A 17,910-nucleotide genomic window follows, 5' to 3' on the forward strand; every position below is an offset into this window, starting at 1 on the left:
AAAATAAAGGTTCTTTAATTGCATCTATGGTTCCATGGAACCTTTGCACAAAAAGTTCTTTATGGTGGAAAACTGTTCTTTAAATTATTAATGTCCACTGAAAGGTTCTTTGGAATCACCAAAAAATGATTCTTCTATGACATCGCTGCAAAAATAAAAAATATTTTAAAGGGTGTTTACAGTGTAAATAATCCATAGAAAAATGTAAAATATCCTGGCAGAAAATTACCAGTACATCTTCCATTTACGAACATTTCTTTCAACCCTAAAACACAAGGCAATGCGTTTTTTAGAGCCTTTTTGAATGATTGTGTCCACCCAGCAGAATCATTTCAGCCTGAGCGTGCATGACAAACAAAAAACTATCAGAGTAGCTCTCCAAGAGAAAGGATCCTTCATTCAAAACTCAGCCCACTCAGGACTGAGCCAACCTGTTGAGCGGATTGTGTAGGGTGTTGGTTTCAGTCTGTCTAGATCAGATCTTTACATGTGTTAAGGGTGGTTCCTCCAAAAACACGTTTCAAACTTCAACGTTTCAGTTTCTTTCCCCTTCATAAAGGTGAGTAATCAATTCTAGACACCATTTTAATGTTTGTATACTGAAACATATGCTACGTCTGATGGATTTTGTCAAGTTCATTGTATTAAAATAGGATAATTATGCATTCAGAAACTTTTGAAAGAGCTTTTGTCGACGTGCTTAATATTTAATGGGATTTAACGGGAATATGGGATCTTTCTTTATATCCTTTGAAAGATCCTGTTGATCTGTTTGACACTTTATAGAAGAAAAACGTATACGTTCGTAATATTAAAAAGTACCTGCATATCTGAGACCACTACTAAAAATGTTTTGTTTGCGTTTTTCTCATTTAATTATAATATTATAAGCATAACAAAATAAGTGAAAAGTCGAACTGAAAAATATTTATGAATTTGGTTCCTCCCCCTTTTGCTACAGTGACAGTGGAGTTGTATGAGTAAAATATGACGGATCATGTTCTCTAGCATGATTTGAGTATGATACAGATAACATGCTGTGCTTCTATAAAAGTCTGTACAAAAGAGTTCACATGGTCAGTGTGGCAAAAAAAAAGTTCTTCATTTCATGCTATACCTTGGGGTGGGGGTGAACTGTTTATTTATTATTTACATTTTTTATACATTTATTTGGAGGCTTTAATAACAAAATAAGAAGAAAAAAGAAAAGAAAATGGGGCTCTTCAAGGTGGTCTCTGACTTTGGACCTCATTGTACGAGTTAGTTTTCTTTCACTGATTTGTAAACTGGAATGTCCTGCAGCTTCACGCTGGACAGCAGCTGCGTCCTGGATCACTGCAACCTTTAAAGATCACAGGCACATGGATTCTTTGTTGAACATACCAGCCTTTAAATAATCTCTTCATCATTGAATATTATTTGAACAAAATCTAGTTGTGTTTTGTATGACAGAAACCTATTGGTGCTGCAACAAGTAGAAATACTCTTTACAGTGTGTATAATTCTTGGTATTATTTTAGCTTTTTGGACATCTTTAGTGTTGCTACTGTACATTTGATTAATTTAGTTTAATGAGAGATTGTAACACATTTATATTTGTGAATGTAATGGAAGCCAGCTAGTAGTCGCTGTGCGAGTAAACCTCACTCCTCTGATCTCAAGAGACGCTCTAGCGACCAACGCTAGTGGTTGCAGCCTTTAGCCTCCTTGTTGAGCCCAATCACACAAAAATGCGTATTAATAATACGGAGTGTGCAATGTTGTGGAATGCATGCATGCCAAAATGAGTATTGCCGTATACATTCCACGACAATGCACACTCGTACTATTGATACGCATTCTCATGTGATCGTATTCCCTTGTCAGAGCGACCGACTCGAGTTCGAGTCCCGCTTGGAGCAGGCAGTTTGAACAGGAAGGGTTACATGAACATCTAAATAAGGAACATGGAGGCTGAATGATGAGCTGGCTGTAAATATCGAAAAGCGGATGAAATCCAGTCCTTCATGAAGTAAACAAGTTAAACGTGGTGTTTAAAGTTGGAGATGCATCATGAAGCCCAACATCTGTCTCAAAACACATTTTTGTGTGGTAAACCTCTTAGCTTTTATCAGCGTTCCAGTTCTCCATCACAAAGTAAGGGAACATGTAGTGTGAAAGGGTTACGTTTAGATGCTCATGGCCATATTTTCAGCGTGTTGGTTTTATTGCATGATCAGCTCATGGAAACAGAAGGGAGCACAAAGACAGCACTACATTAACCCCTGGAAAGGGCGTGATTGTGGTTTTTGGAACAGTGATTCATTTCAGCAGAATGTCTTGTTCCTTCCTGCCTCTCTCTGGACAGCAAAGAGCTTGAAAGCATCGTGAACATCAATACAAATCTAGTTTTATATTGATGACTTTTCTTGAGTGGTTTGTCTGCAAAAACACTGTTGAACTACATGGTTTTACTTCATCTCCATTTTCAACGGCCTGTGTTACTAAAGGGCATCTGTCAGCGTGTTTGTGCTGGAGTGTATAATCATACAATACTTCAAAGTTCACAGCGTGTTCACAGGGGTGGAATTTTGTTCCTAATATAGCTGTAGTCTGGATTCCTGTGTACATAGCGTGCATCCTTTGTGTGCCATGTGATTGTGTCAAGTTCTCTTATATGGAGTGTGGAGTGTTTGGGAAAAGTGTTTTGTGTTTGGAAAAAGTGACTCACTCACACACTTATACAACTAAGTAGTGTGTACTGCTTTCTTTTTCTTTTTCCTACTTGTAGTAAACATATTTTTATGCATGTCATTTCTCCACTATTATATGCCCATGTGCCTGCTTATTTGCCTATTTGTCTTCTGTTTGCCTAACCCCCTCATATATATATATATATGAGGAGGTTTACATGTCAGACAGGGGTGGGTCAGGGGGTTTGTTATTAACGTTTTAAAATGTCACATTTAAAGAAATCTAGTATTTGACCATGTCTAACATGTAAAACCTACAAATAAGTAAGCAGTTATGATCTGCAATACTTTAAGCAACTTGACTATTATTTATTAAAGAGCCATACAGGCACTTAGTGGGTAATGGCATTACAAATGAAAATTATTATTTTTTCGTCCACAACATCTCTTTGCTTTGGAATTCTCTATTTTAACCTTAATTAATTTACTTATTGTAATATAAATAACATAAATATGAGAAGAAAAATATTTTAAGTGGTCATTAATGAACAATAATTATTGAGAATGTCTTGTTCTCAATGAATAATTAATACAAAAATAGTATTTAGTACCAAAAGATCTCCTCAAAATATTCAATAAATATTACTAAACTAAAATATAGTTTATTTAATAACATTTATTTAATTAAAAAATGTACGGTCACATTTTGCTATGACAGTAGTGAATATCTCAGGGCTATATACAAGAGGAGCATAACATTACAATGTTGCATCTCCATCACTCTCCATTTTAAGATGATACTGTAAAAGCGGTTGATGTAATAATCAAGTTTACCAAAAATTGCTGCAAATACCAGTATAGTGAAGCTGTTGACTATTCAAATGTATTGACACAGCACTGGTTTGTTTAGAACTATTGAGAGCGGCGTGATCATGTGACCGCTCGCGCTGCCGCAAGATGAATGCATGTTAAGATGAACGCAGTTCTTGTTTGCTGCTTATTGCACTTCAACATTTAAATACACACAAAATAATGCTGGTCAAAATGCTGGTCTTCGCGAGTATTCGCATAAACACAGTCAGTTATGTTTTAAGTAGGGCTGTCAATAGATAAAAACATTTTATCGTGAATAATTGCAGGTGTTGTTGCTTGCTCGCATGCATATTATGAAATTAAGCTGTCGCCATTTATATTATTTAAAAATAATTTTGTCATAATTTGCTATAACCAAAGTAAACAATCAGATTGAAGGGGGATTGTCACAAAACTGTATTTTCTGCAAGCTTCAATGATCATTGGGAACTCCAAAAGGAAACCAAATAACCAAATATAAGGAGTCCATATCATTCTATTATATAATACATTTGTACAAACCTGAGCACCCATAAAACAAAAAAAAAAAAAAAAAACATTACAGAATTCATCACAGTGTATGTGTACAGAGCAACAACAACAAGATTGTTTTCATTTTAGACATTTCATGGAAAATGGACATTTAAATGTAGACCTCTCAAGCTGCGATACCGAACAGCAGCTCCTAAGGGCCCGATCACACAGAATGCATTTTTGCAGCGAGAGGCGCCTTTTTTGAATGGATTTCAGTTGGCAGAGAGCGTTGTGTGCGTGGCTTATGCGCCCTGGGCGCTTTGCGTTTTAACCGCCTAGTGCGCCTCGTGGTTTTGAAGTTGAAAAAAAATCAACACTGAGCGGAAAAGCGCCCGACTTCATCGCGTTTATTTTCTGTTGTCCAATCGAATGAATGGAGAGGCGGGCCTTCCAGTGTGTTGCAGCGCACTGCTCTTTTCTCAATAAAGGCCTTACGTTTTCGAACATGAAAAACGCATTCTTTGTGATCAGGGCCTTAGTCAACCGCTTTGACTGCAAAAACCTACGATTACTAAACATAACAATGCTCAGTATATCATCGGCTCTACTGCTCATGCTCATTTATCATCATCAGTTTTCTCTTAACAGTAGGTTAAGTCAGTGTACTGTTAACTGAATAACTCTGTGATGTTGGTTTATTTCAATTCAGAGGGAGAGTCAGACACATCAAAAAGTGAATAACTTTAGAAATGTGTGGATTAGTGCTTACTGGGGAATGATAACTGTTTGGAACGGTTCGGTCCGATTTGGTGAACTGGCTCACTAAGAACCGGTTCAAACGAACAATTCGTTCGCAAACCGGTCCTCACTAACGTTCACAAGTGACAAATCAAACATTATCCTTCCTGAGTGTGTGTGGAAACAACGTGAATGCACTGAAATGTACATGCTGCGTGAGATCAGTGATCGAGAGTGCGCACACGTTCTCAGTGCATCAATATAACAGACTCTCACACGCTACCTGTATGACACCAAAATTGTGCTTTTCAGAAACAATCGCAGAATACAACAGAGCTTGTGTTTTAAAGCAAAGCACACACTGACATAAACAATTCACTAAAACACACTGTGGGTCTCTATTCTCTCTGATGTAGCCTAATCAGCCTGGCCTTCTTGACATTAGCACTGTTTTGGACTGTTTGAATGAATCAGATTACACTGAACACTTTCCCAGAGTTTAATGCTTAAACTCACAAACAGAGAATCGCAGTTGTGATTGTAAAAGGCAGAATCGGGTTAAATAGTTAGATTGGAAATTTCCTCCTACCAGGGTTACAGGTGCAGATGCTCAGTGTGATTGTGATCAACTCCCGACTTCTATGATCGACTACGTGATGCAAATTATGTTAATGTCGCAGCTTCACGTACTTCTGTAATTTATTTGCGTTAATTGTGTAAAATTATTTTAACGACTTTAAATGAATCGCATGCGTTTAGGTCGACAGCCCTAGTTTTAAGTGAACGTAAACAGTGGAGAAAGAAAATGCAGGTGTAAAAGTAAAATGAATCTGTGCGTCAGGTCAAACGGATAGCTTGCTGCTCACACCAGTATTTACTGGTAAGATTAGATGCAACAATTAATCCGAAATAACCAAAATCATTCTGCGTTTAGCTACAGTATACAGCCTCAATACAGGTGCAGAACTGTAAATAACTGCTCTTAGACTGAGTTTGGTTAAAAAAAAAAAAATTGTAGACATAAATATAAAGTAGTGACCTAAATATAAAAACTGTAATTAGGAGAGAGAAGTGTAGGACTGAGTTTACTAATTTAGGTTTGCTAGTAAACTATCATCCAGACAGAGCCATTACTGCATTCTTTTTAACTCACCACCATGATGCTACGTGTGTGTTGGTTTCAAAGGTGGTTATGATGATTTTAAGCAGGTTACCATGTGGTTGCTACATCTCTAGCTTAGGGTGCTCTGGGTGGTTGGCTGCTCGTGGCTACCTATAAGTCAAAAGCACAAAATCATGAGTTAAATCACTTAAGAAACACCCCTTCACACTTCAAAAACAATATTCATTCTACCCCAATGAAAGAAAAAATATCTGTTAATGGGGTAAGATATTTGACCCGTTTTGTGTCTCAAGTTAATGTATCAGAAAACAAGCCACACCATTTTCAGTAGCACAAAATTGTGCTGGACGAGTTTTACAGCAAAATGTACCGGTAATCCTTCTAAGGTTAGGGGTTTGTTAAAATCACTAAACTATGACAAATTGTGGCAAACAATACAGGTATTCAGACTAAAGTACTGACATTCTCAGACACAGAGTGAGCAATATTCCTCAACTATCTTGTTTAAATTCCTTATTCCCTGAATGAAGCTTTAATGTTGCATATGAGGAGCAAAAAGGGTTGAGAGATATTATTGTTACTAGAATGAATAGACTATGGCAACTGCACAAAAAAAAGAAGAAGCAAGAAACAAGTCATTACATTGAAAGAGGGAAGGTTGGTTTGTAATGTGAGACAAGGAAGTGATGTTGGACACAATTCCTCATTCTTTCCCATGACTCACACACTGGCAAGCCAACGTGACCTTACCAGATCACAGGACTTTCATTATTGTCTCCGTGCACCCTGGGTGATTCTGCTGGCAGGAGGGTGCCAAAACCTCCAGACTGTCAAGCCTTAAACAAGAACATTGAGATGAAATGCTCTCTCCTTGTTCTCTCTTGTTCTTTGTACAGTAACATGATGAGCTTTAAGAAGATTGTGAAATTCCTAGAAACAGATTTTCTTGCCATTTTCTTGGGAGAATAATCTTTGCACTGCTTGGTACTGATAAAAGAACTATTTGTTGTTTTATATAGTTCTGGCATTAAATAAAGTTATGAGCATACTACTAAAGTAGCCTATAATTTTATTTATCTCCAGGAAAAAGATAACTTCAAATGAGATGTTAAAAATGAACATTCCATCAGTAATCAGTTTTTATATATTGTTCCTCCATGTCCTAATTTTAAGCAAGCACTGGGAATCGTGCTATTGAAAGAAATAATTTTAAGCAACATACACATAAACAAGAACGTTGAGTAACTTACATATGAAACATAACATTGACAATTGCGTTGTCTTGATCAAACGAATCCAAACCATACACAGAGGCAGAGCCATGGGTATAGCACGTGGCGTTATCTGAATGAATCAATGTTTCGAATGAATCGGTTCAGAATGATTCAGTGACTGGGGATTAGCGAGTCACTGAATCATTCTAAAACCGAATTATCAAAAAGGTCCGTCTCAAACGAGAAAATAAGGGCAAGTGATACAAAAAGCCTACGAAGCTGTTCTGTTAGGCCAACAGTGGAACTGTGATACTGCTCTTATAACATACACTACTTGTATTTAAATAAACAATAATTTTGGTTAAATTACTTTTTTTTTTTTTTTTTTTTTTTTTTTTTTTTAAACAGTCATGCGTTCTCTCTTTTTGATTCGCCAAAGTAAATAGTTCGGAGCAGAGCCATATAGAGATATATCTTTCTCTATGGCTCTGGTTCGGACAAAGCAACAAAGGATGTGTCGTCACAGCAACAGACAGCGGTGTCAGTATTATGGAGTGAAATATTGCAGGTATATGCATATTGTGTTAGTTTAGCAAAATCATCTACTGAAATCTATTGCAGAAAGAAGATATTCATGCAAACGTCTAACTTGCTCTCGAGTCCCACGGCCGGTGTTTTCACGTTTCGTTGGCGGACGGCGGTATCTATGTTTATGGTTTCAACCATATATTTTTGGGTTATTTATTTATGGTTACATTTTTTTTTACGGTCTATGGTTTCAACACAAAACTTGTTTATTTATATTTTTATTTATTAATTAATTAATAAATATTATTATTATTTTTTATTTTATTTTTTTTTTACAAATTTTACACAAAAAAGACTATCAGGTTGGAGCCATGGTTGGAGCACTGCCTGCACGTGTGCATGCTAGAAATAGAATCAACGTCTATATTGGAAGTGTTTACATACAAAATAGTATAGGAGAATGTGTTTATGTAATTTTGACACAAATACATATTAATAAATTACATTTTCATGTTTTAAAGTCTCTAGGTTAACATAAATGCAGATATAGGCCTAATTGTAATATTAAAAAACAACATACTTATCTATTTTGAAATATTGCACCTGTCAATACAGAACAAAATATTCTGTAGCCTATTTTGCCGTCAATACCATAGATATGTAGTCAACAGGCTGCTGCCGACATGTTTTTGCTGTATCAGTATGCTATATATTTATGTTTTAACATGAAGTAGGCCTTCCCTGTACATCAATAGCAGCTGCAGCGCCGTGTCAGACATGCTTCTGCTGTGCAAAGACAGAAAACGACTGGTCTCCGGCCTTAGAGCAGTCTAGCTACACATTGAATCTGTAAATGATTGAAAACAATAAACATACCCTGTCATGAAACATACAGTTGTACTGCAGTATTTTAAAAAGGTTAAATTAACATATTATATAGACACAAATGCAAATAAAAATGTTAACAATTAAGGGGTGAAATATCTCACTTTGCATGTAATGAGTCTATATAATATAAATGTTTAACCTTTTAAGTTGAATTACTGTTTGTGGTCGATGAAATGGTAAGAAACAGACATAAACTCTCTTTGGTGGATTTTTTAGCTTTAGAGCTGCTAACCAGTCTCGTGTTTTTGTCTCGTCGTTGGGCATTGAATGGAGTGTGTAGGGTGCTATGCAACATGTCAAACGGGTTCGTTTATGTTGGAAGCAGGTCCCATTCATAAAACCCTTAAGTTTTTTTGTGTTGTTTGTACACCCAACAGCAGCACATGTTGAGCCATTCTGTCTGTTGAGTTATTCTGTCTGTCAACAGCATATGCAATCAGTTTCACCGCCACGAGTAACTTTTATCTCTGTGTGCTAAACCAGAACTGAGATACCGTCAACAGGAAGTATCGGGTGTCATGGCGATCTCCAATAAGACTTGCAGGAAAGTTGTCGATAAAATTGCCACAAAAAGTTTAGATTAAAATGTAGTCGCCACAATTCTGCCAATCAACTAAAAGGACAAAAATGACATAAATGCAATACAATTTTGTAGTATATTTCGAAATGTATAGCCAACATTCAAGTTCTGAATTCTCAGTTGTATTTAAATGAGTTCATTGTGACAGAATGAGAGCACTATTCCTTTAATAGTGAAATCACCATCAGACTAGCACCTGTTTGCAAATTTCATGTTCTACAGCAGCTAATTTGGCTATATTTACATAAACAAATTGATCAGGCACCCATGCTTAAGAACATGAAAAGAAGAAGGCCTACTTTATAAATACATTTAATGCATGTTCATGATACCACTAATGTGGCATGTGTGTTTACATGAAGAAGGAAATGAGATAATTCATGTGTGCAAGAAAGGTATAAAAACAGACACAAGGGACATATTAAACCTCTTTGGAGACTCTCTGAAAAGCTCTAGATTAACTGCTGCACTGTTCGCTGCTCACGCTGACAAAGGCTTCTCTGATCAAAGGGCTAAAATACTGGACTTTATTTAGTCTCAGCACGTCTCTGGTGAACCCATTATTTCCCCCCTTCTCTGCCACCATGGTTGAAAGCTGAAGGTGGAGGTTGTTACATCATCTCGTGCTGGTAGGGATGGGCACAGCATTCCCTCTGGTCTCTCGGAGACGAAATGGAAAATCCCAGCTAAGCTCTGGATTGGTGCTCAGACGTGTTTCCACAGTGGACCTGTAGTTACGATGTAGACATAAATATGCATTTGCAGGATCACGTAAACCCCCTGCACAAAGGTCGTCTTTCATATGAAGGGGTTTCGCGTCTTGATGTGTGTATCCTAGCAGCTGTTTGGTTGGTGTATGAACGTTCGGTTGCTGAGATGTTTCAGGCCGTTGCTGACATTTGATCCAGGTCTGCTTTGTGTTCTCAAGAGCTGCTATTTGTTGCTCCAGTGTGTGTTTAATCAGATCAGATGCATTGGCAAGGATTGTGATCATTTGATTTAACCCCATTTTTGTTGATGTGAAGCTGGCAGAGGACAATAATTCAGGCATTCATGTTATATTTAGAGCATAAGTGGATTGCAAAGCATAATGGGAATTTGCTCTGATGTGCGCAGCGGATACATGATCTGCTTTTCAACACTAACTTTATTATTACACTTGTTTTAATGTGAAAATCTTCAGGTCACATCAACAATCCATTTGACTTTACTGCAATATGACTTATGTTTGAGAGAAAAAGGATAATCAATGAGAAAATGTAGGGAAGGGACTTTGAAGATGATTGGATCATAAGTCAGGTGGCTGGAGAGGAAGAAAAAAGATAAAGGGTTTGGTGACAGCAGCATTTTTTTTTAATTAAAAGACAATTTAATATATATAAAATAACTAATAAGCTAATATTGATGAATCATGCACAATAAAGCCTGCAACATGCCTTAAGGGTTAGTTCATCCAAAAATAAATATTCTGTCATGAACTACTCCATTTAAATTAGAGGTAATTTTAAGTAGAGTAGATGCATCTTTATTATATTTAATTTTTCATTACAAACCTAATTTTGTATTACAGGTTACAACCACACAATCATGATGAAGACTTTGGCACTAGTTTTCATGACACGTGAGTTTTTTAGGGGGGTTTTTTTGGTACCAAACTGACATGAATGTTTTTTGAAGCCTTTATGTTTAAAAATATTTGCTTGTTGTCTAGTGTCCATGTTTTTGAGAAACTATTTTAGGTGCATTTGTCTGTATAGACCACAAGTAATTATAAATAATAAACACACACACATGTGACTGTACAACCTTAGGATGTTATGTTGCTAATATACTGTATTACTTTTGTAGTTTTTTCCCTTGTGTTGGCAGAAGGTCAGCAAACAGGTAAGATATCTCACTTTTAATTTTTTTGTTTTGTTTCTCTTTTCATCCTTGTAATAAAATATTGTTACATAGAGTAATTCCATTTTTTCCCGGCTTGGGTTTTGCAGCGGAAAATGCAGCGGAAGATCCCTTCTCTTTTGGTTAGTTGCACACATCTTTTAGTTTGAGTTTATTCCAATGCTTAACGAGTTCTTAAAATCATCATAATATTTTCTTTGATTGTCATTCATTCTGTCTCTCACCAGATTATCACAGGCTTCGGGTCGGAGGTCTGATCTTGGCAGCAGTTCTGTGTCTGATTGGCATCACTATTCTCCTAAGTGAGTTTGTCAACTCAATTTTACAGATAACAAATTTTTATTTGAACAATGTTCAGACACGGTTTAAGATATAGAGGCCTACCATTTTGCATGTTACATAGCCTAGTTAAACCATTAGATGGCGACAAAAAAGATTGCCAGGTCTGCGCAACAAAACTGTTTGTTTGGGGACATTTTGAAAGCAGCCCAATTCCGCGGGAGGAAAGCAGACTTGGCAACACTGGCGACAAGAGACATTAAATCGGTCTAATGCTATTTTATGCATTCCGGCTTATTTAAACTGTTAAAGAGTTGGATTCTTATGCTAAACATGGCCAAAATATAAAATAAAATAAAAATGTTGGATGTATGATCCAAGTATGATCCAAGTTTTTTTTTTCCAAGTATGTCCATGTATTATGTCAAAATGTGTAGAATTCTTTGTATGGGGATTTCTCTTGTAAGAACGCTTGCGAGATTGAGATTGAGAGTGAGAGCGCGCCCAACAATGAGCTTCGTTCAGGTTACGGGAGCGGAGCTGTTCAGCCTAGAAATCTAGACGCACCCTAACGGCAGCAAATGTAATTTGCAGCCAGGGGCATCTAGCAACTCTCCGTTGGCTTGTGAGCTTGAGAAAAAAAAGTCAGGCCAATCACATCGTGTATGGAGTCGGTGGGTGGGCTTAACGTAATTACGCGATGGTTTCGTGTGAATTTCCTGCTACTTAAAAACAAAGAAGCTTGCAAACAGCAGTCTTTTGAATCGGCTTTGGCCACGACTCTGGAAGACTTGGAGTTTAGCTTTTCTTTGAGAAAAAGACAAAGAATAGCACTGAAGTCATTCTTAAAAAAGGAAGATATGTTCTGAGTTTTGCCGACTGGGTATGGGTCTGGTTGGTTGTAGCGCTATCCTATTGCGTGAAGAGGGAGTTTGAAAATCGGCCCTGCCAATGGTGTGTTCCCAGACATCATGATCTGGATCTGGCTTGTCAGGCTAGGAGCTGTCGGCAGTGCTTTGTTTTTAGACCACAACATCAACGATGTCACTAAAGGAGTGTGTTTTTTGTTGTAAGAGAAAGATAAAAGATCTTCCCAAAGCTTTCCAAATAACCCAGCGTTAAAGGTGCACTATGTAGTATTTTTACAGTAAAATATCCAAAAACCACTAGGCCAGCGTTATATATTTTATTCAGTTGAGTACTTACAATATCCCAAATGTTTCCAACTATTTGTAAATTGTGAGAAAATTGCTATTTTAACATAGGACCAGGACGTTTCAGCATTGCATTTGAGCGAGTCACCTGTCAACTGCGTCATATCTGCATTACCCTCAGTTTTATTCTACAGAAGCGCTTTTCTCTTAGCAGTGTGAACAAGTCACAGCAGTGCCGAGCGAACGCACAAAGTAACGTCATAACATAATTTTAAACAAACTCAAATGTATCTAATATGATAAACAGTGCTGCTGGCTTTACCTTATAATCATGACCAGAAAAAGTGGAAGTGCGCGCCCCCCAGCGACTGTGTCCCGTCCCATCATAATAAAAGTCCCGGTACTCGCGAGTTGGGTATTTGTTTAACAATTGCTCCAGCGGCCGTGCTCAGCTCCACAACACTCGGTCCTGCTCTGCTTTACACTACTGTAACGTTAATAACCGCATCCATCAACATGATTTCTGTCCGAGTCCTATTTTCCACCGGCTGTGAGGTGAAGACCACATTTCCCAAGATACTGCGCTCACACTTGCCGTCATCAAACTACACCTTTGTTTTGAATAGGCGCCCTCCAGTGGACGGAAAGTTGCATAGTGCATCTTTAAGGAAACATTGGATGCAGTTTTGTTTTTCCAGAGCAGTGTACGAACATTGTGGACCCGCTTATAGGTGCATATTACTAACGCTCTTTAAATAACAAAAAAAAAAAAAAAAATACTGGTCTAGAGGGATTCGCGCAGTATTTTTTAATTTTTCAGACATTTTCAGACCAGCCATGGGCGCACAAATGGGCATAAATGCATTTGCTATTTAAACAATGTGGCGCAGGATGTGGAAATGATAACTGGCTGAAAAAACACTTGTGCCGCACTTGGTGTCGCATTGCACCTGGTGTATGATAGGGTCCATTATGTTCATGATGTATTGTAAAAGACGTGTGCTGCTATTGAAGTGTGGTACAGTAAGCGCGAGTTAAGAGGACAGTACAAAAATTATTAAACAGCTGTGTTTTATGGGTAAGACTTTAAGATTATGTAGTTATGTACATGTACTTACTAAACTAATAACAATAAATTAGGCATAATTACAAGGAACTAACCTTAAACCAAACCCTAACTGTAACTCTATAGTAAGCACATGAAGTTAATATTACTCAGAATTTATTTGAGTAAGTACAATGTAACTATGTACAATAAGTGTGAGTTTGTATCAAATTATTAATTTAAAGTACATATTAGTTAAAGAGACTCAGTATGTAAAGTGGGACCTACTATTTAACTCATTTTGCAATATAATTATTTGGCTGAATTGGTAAGAGTATTCTGAATTTAGCATGAGTCAGTGACCTGATCACCAAATCTTTCAGAAACAAAACACCACTACATTAGATTGGTTCTGTTTTGGCGATTTTGTTTAGAACTGTTTAAGTATTTTTATTTTTATTGGCAATAACATATATAAAATGTAAGTTACTCAATATTAACTACTTTATTATTAAACTGTCTAATTAGTAACTGAGGCTTGGGTGCATATTTTGAGCTAGCAAAAGCAGCAGATTATGAATCCGGTATATAATAATAATCATTGGATTCATTTACATAGTCCACTGAACTGACAGTTTTCAGATGTGCTGATATACAGTTATAACACTCTTGCTTGTGTAATTTTATACATTTTTTCCCTTTGGATTTTGACAATAAAAGTGATCTGGACATATTTTTGATACACCCAGCAACCTTTTTAAACCATCCTTTGCCATTATTACAGGTGGCCACTGCAGATGCAAATTCAACCAGGACAAAAGGTATAAAATCAATAATATACCACTAGATAGTTTCACATTGTGGTGTTTTACTTGTATGTACATCAACGTATGTATATTGACTAGCTCTAAAAGTGCAGTTCTCTTTTGACAGGAGGAGGACAGGAAGTAACGCTCAAGCGATGCTCAATGACACAGGTATGACCGCCCTTATCCCCCTGTGCAACCAGTAACATGAAGCCAGTGCTAGTAACCTGGTATAAATTAGCACTCTCCCCCACAAGTTCCTTTATGAAACAGGCCACTTATAAACCTGTGTGGTCTGAAGGCCGTGTGTTCCACGCATGAACTCCATCTGCTAATTATTGCTGTGCCAGTGCTCCTGTGATGCAGTGGGATACAGTGCATGGGTCTGTGCTCAGCGGTGGGCCCGTATGGCCTGTCTCCACAACACCCGGCACATGGTTTCCAAGATGAGTCATAATATCTCCCTGGGGAATATTTTCTCTCCATGATCCCTGAGGGTGGGGTTGGGGAAACAGGATACAAAGATGTGCTATGTAAATGTTTTATTCAGTATCTAATTGTCTATAGTGAAGAATAAAAGAATTAGAATTGAATTGGAATTATTTAAAGGGGTCATGAGTGTCAAATTGTCTTGATCTGTTGAGATTAATTAGTTCATTGTGCAAATAAAACATGCTGTCATTTTAAAACCTCAACTTCCTGGTGAAAAGGAGCAATTAAAAAAAAATTAGGCTGCAAAAAATGTTGTGGAGGTCTGGAACTTTCTGATGTCAGACAGATAAATTGGCTTGAAAAAAGTTAATTAGGACATTGTCGACCCAAAGAAATATAAATAATAAATAACATATAATATTATAAGTAGTGCTAAGCATTCGATTAATTGCGATTAACCACATCCAAAATAAAAGTTAGTCTTTACATAATATGTGTGTGTGTGTGTGTGTACTATTATGCATATATAAATACACACACATGCATGCATATATTTAAGAATTATATTATATATATATATATATATATATATATATATATATATATATATATATATATATATATATATATATATATATATATATATATATATATATATGCATATATATGCAAATATGCCATAAATATATACATGAAGGAAACTTTTATTTTGGATGCAATTAATCACGATTAATTGATTTGACAGCACTTTTTATACGTTTATAAGTTGAACATTTTTCTTCCTCTAGGCAATTCGGTTTCCCCTGTGTTCTCATTGTAAGAGATTGATCTATAGATAAATATCCTGAACATGTAAAATCAGTTAAATATATAAATGTGATACTCATCTTTAATGCTTCTCTATTTATCAGCAAGGGCCAGTGAATGCTAAAAACCTACTGACCTGACCTGAACCAATCAGAGGAGACGTTCTGCCTTCCTTTATCCCATGTGCTGGTTTATCAGAGGAATCATTTCTCTTTAAGACGAGGAACCTGATACAAAGGTTTTCTGTGTTTTCACTGCTTATCTGCTCCAGATCATAGAGGAGGAAGGTGAAAATTCATATACAATTTTGTTTTTTTTGTTTTTTGTTTTTTTATGCCAGTTGTATCTTTGTAATGTCACTTAATATAAATCGATTACCAACAAATTAATGTAAATTGTTTTTTTATCCTGTCAGAAATTGTATTAAATTATGTTGGATGTAGGTTTGGAAGGGAAGTGTCCTGATTCAGTCTCACGTGAAAACCTTTAACCAAATATTACTGTAAGTTTTAGTGAGTCCATCCAATATTACACTGTTGCATTCTGTGTGAATTAGTTTACTGTTCAGACTTGCTTTGCATTTGGATGAGAAAAGAGCATGTTATCAAGAAAAAAACAACCTCTGTCATATTTACGTTCTGATATTGTCATGTGCTTGATATTATTTTCATTTCCAGCCTATTCATCACAAACATGATAGCTGTATTATGAGTTTGTCTGTTCATCTGTTGTGTGAAAAATTGTCAGTATCATTAAAACACAAACACTAAAATAAACTAAAAGATACTCAAACTTAAAGCACCTGTATCAATGTTTTCTGTTCTTTGTCTCCAGCTGTCCGACACCCTACTGTTTCTCAAAGCCTTCAGATGAGATTTGTGTGGATTCAGACAAGCATTTGACAATTTAGACTGACCTGTTATTATCATGTACAGCTCATGCATTTGAAATGTTTTAAATCAATTATTCAATTGAAGCTAGATAAACAAAATTGTGAAAATGATATGTGATTTGAAAAATAATGGTGGATAAACAGTATCAGAAGGGTTGGAAATTTACTCAACAACGCCCTCTACTCACTGACATGTGGCATTACATAGGCACTATTATACAAGTGTCAATCCTGACTGCAGTGTGGAACACAGTTTTACTTCCATTCATTCCAGACGGCAGAACACACACACACACACACACACACACACACACACACACACACACACACACTTGACCATATGTGTGACCTCAATGTCTTTCTGAAGTGTCTACCATTTAACATGCTTCGAATAGCAGAGGTTATGTGCAGTTAACAGAAGTGATTGGTTCATTAGGCCTGAAAGATGCATGCTACTACATTCTAATTGTGGCACATCACAGAACGTTTTTTAGTTTTCATGTCAATGGAGTGACATACCAATTCAGAGCCCTGGCTCCCAGAACTTTTACCAAATATGTGCGAGTTGCACTACAGCCTTTAAACCACTAAAGCATGCATATTCTTCCTTATCTCAACGCCTGGCTACTGTGCGGCCAGTCTTAGCACACGCGAGGGCAGAAAAAGTTGTTGCTATTGCACATAGAAGCATTAGGGCTGAAGATAGAGAAGAGCTGCCTAACACAAGAAGAGCTGCCTAATACCAACTCAAAATGTTCCGTTCATTGGCATGAGGCTGGACTCAAGCAAGATACTTTAACATTTGTCCGATCTCAGGGAATTGTAAAGACAGTGGCAAAGTTTCAAATGGGCAGGCACCTACCCTATGCATATTTCCTTAATCTAACTGAGATGTTGGTTGCAACAACACCAGCAGTGCGGCTGGCTTGGGATAATGTATTTTAGACCATTTCAATTCTGACAAAACGAACGCCTTTTGATGACAGTGACTGTAGCATGTGCTCACACTCTGAAACACTAACCCACATCTTTCCTGTAAAGGAGGGTATTTGTTATAAAAGATGCATCTCTGCGAGGTGTGTGGAGGCACTAGAAATTGAAGGGTGTGTGGCAGAGAACGTCTCAACACATCAGCATCCTCTAAATGAAGGCAGTGTGGCTAGCTCTGCAACATTTTCAACTTCAGCTAAAGGCTTGTCATGTCATGTCTTAGTAAGAACAGACAATACCACAGTGTTGTTTTAACATTAAACACCAAGGTGGGACAAGTTCTCACATCTCATACACCTTGAAAAGGAGTGTATGTCCATCTCATCTCTCTGAGAGCCATATGTTTCCGATCATTACAATCAGATTGCAAAAACGTGCCAATCCCAATGGGAGGGTGGTGGACTTATTTGCTGACAGACAGACAACTCACTGCCCAATGTGGTTTTCAGAAGAGGACGAGTCAGAAGCTCTGGGCCAGGATGCATTGGCACACAGCTAGCTGAAAGGTTGATTATATGCATTTCCACCCCTGTC

General features: G+C 37.0%; 1 protein-coding gene and 1 long non-coding RNA gene across 3 annotated transcripts; one reads left to right on the forward strand and one right to left on the reverse strand.

Moving 5' to 3' along the window:
* Positions 1 to 399: 399 nt before the first annotated feature.
* Positions 400 to 16,292, forward strand: fxyd3 (FXYD domain containing ion transport regulator 3). The gene is made up of 8 exons (XM_067447996.1): positions 400 to 559; positions 10,640 to 10,690; positions 10,918 to 10,953; positions 11,061 to 11,093; positions 11,199 to 11,273; positions 14,234 to 14,270; positions 14,383 to 14,426; positions 15,599 to 16,292. The coding sequence occupies exons 2-8, from the start codon at positions 10,657 to 10,659 to the stop codon at positions 15,616 to 15,618; spliced, it is 279 nt and encodes a 92-aa protein (XP_067304097.1). The 5' UTR covers positions 400 to 559; positions 10,640 to 10,656; the 3' UTR covers positions 15,619 to 16,292.
* On the reverse strand, positions 1,135 to 7,396 carry LOC137082664 (uncharacterized). Of its 2 annotated transcripts, XR_010906386.1 has the most exons (4): positions 7,110 to 7,396; positions 6,610 to 6,695; positions 5,890 to 6,009; positions 1,135 to 1,342 (listed from the first exon to the last, which is right to left on the reverse strand). It is a non-coding gene; the product is annotated as an uncharacterized lncRNA (long non-coding RNA). The 2 variants fall into 2 exon arrangements; XR_010906385.1 differs by lacking the exon at positions 6,610 to 6,695.
* Positions 16,293 to 17,910: the final 1,618 nt, after the last annotated feature.

This window comes from Pseudorasbora parva, chromosome 7 (genome assembly GCF_024679245.1).
Source record: "Pseudorasbora parva isolate DD20220531a chromosome 7, ASM2467924v1, whole genome shotgun sequence".
NCBI lineage: Eukaryota > Metazoa > Chordata > Actinopteri > Cypriniformes > Gobionidae > Pseudorasbora > Pseudorasbora parva.

Excerpts from the sequence above, each read along its gene's own strand:
- fxyd3 (XM_067447996.1), top strand. The coding sequence starts at position 10,657 with ATGATGAAGACTTTGGCACTAGTTTTCATGACAC. Across the intron at positions 10,691-10,917 it reads GGCACTAGTTTTCATGACAC|TTTTTTCCCTTGTGTTGGCA; the intron begins GTGAGTTTTTTA and ends TTACTTTTGTAG. Across the intron at positions 11,274-14,233 it reads TGGCATCACTATTCTCCTAA|GTGGCCACTGCAGATGCAAA; the intron begins GTGAGTTTGTCA and ends CCATTATTACAG.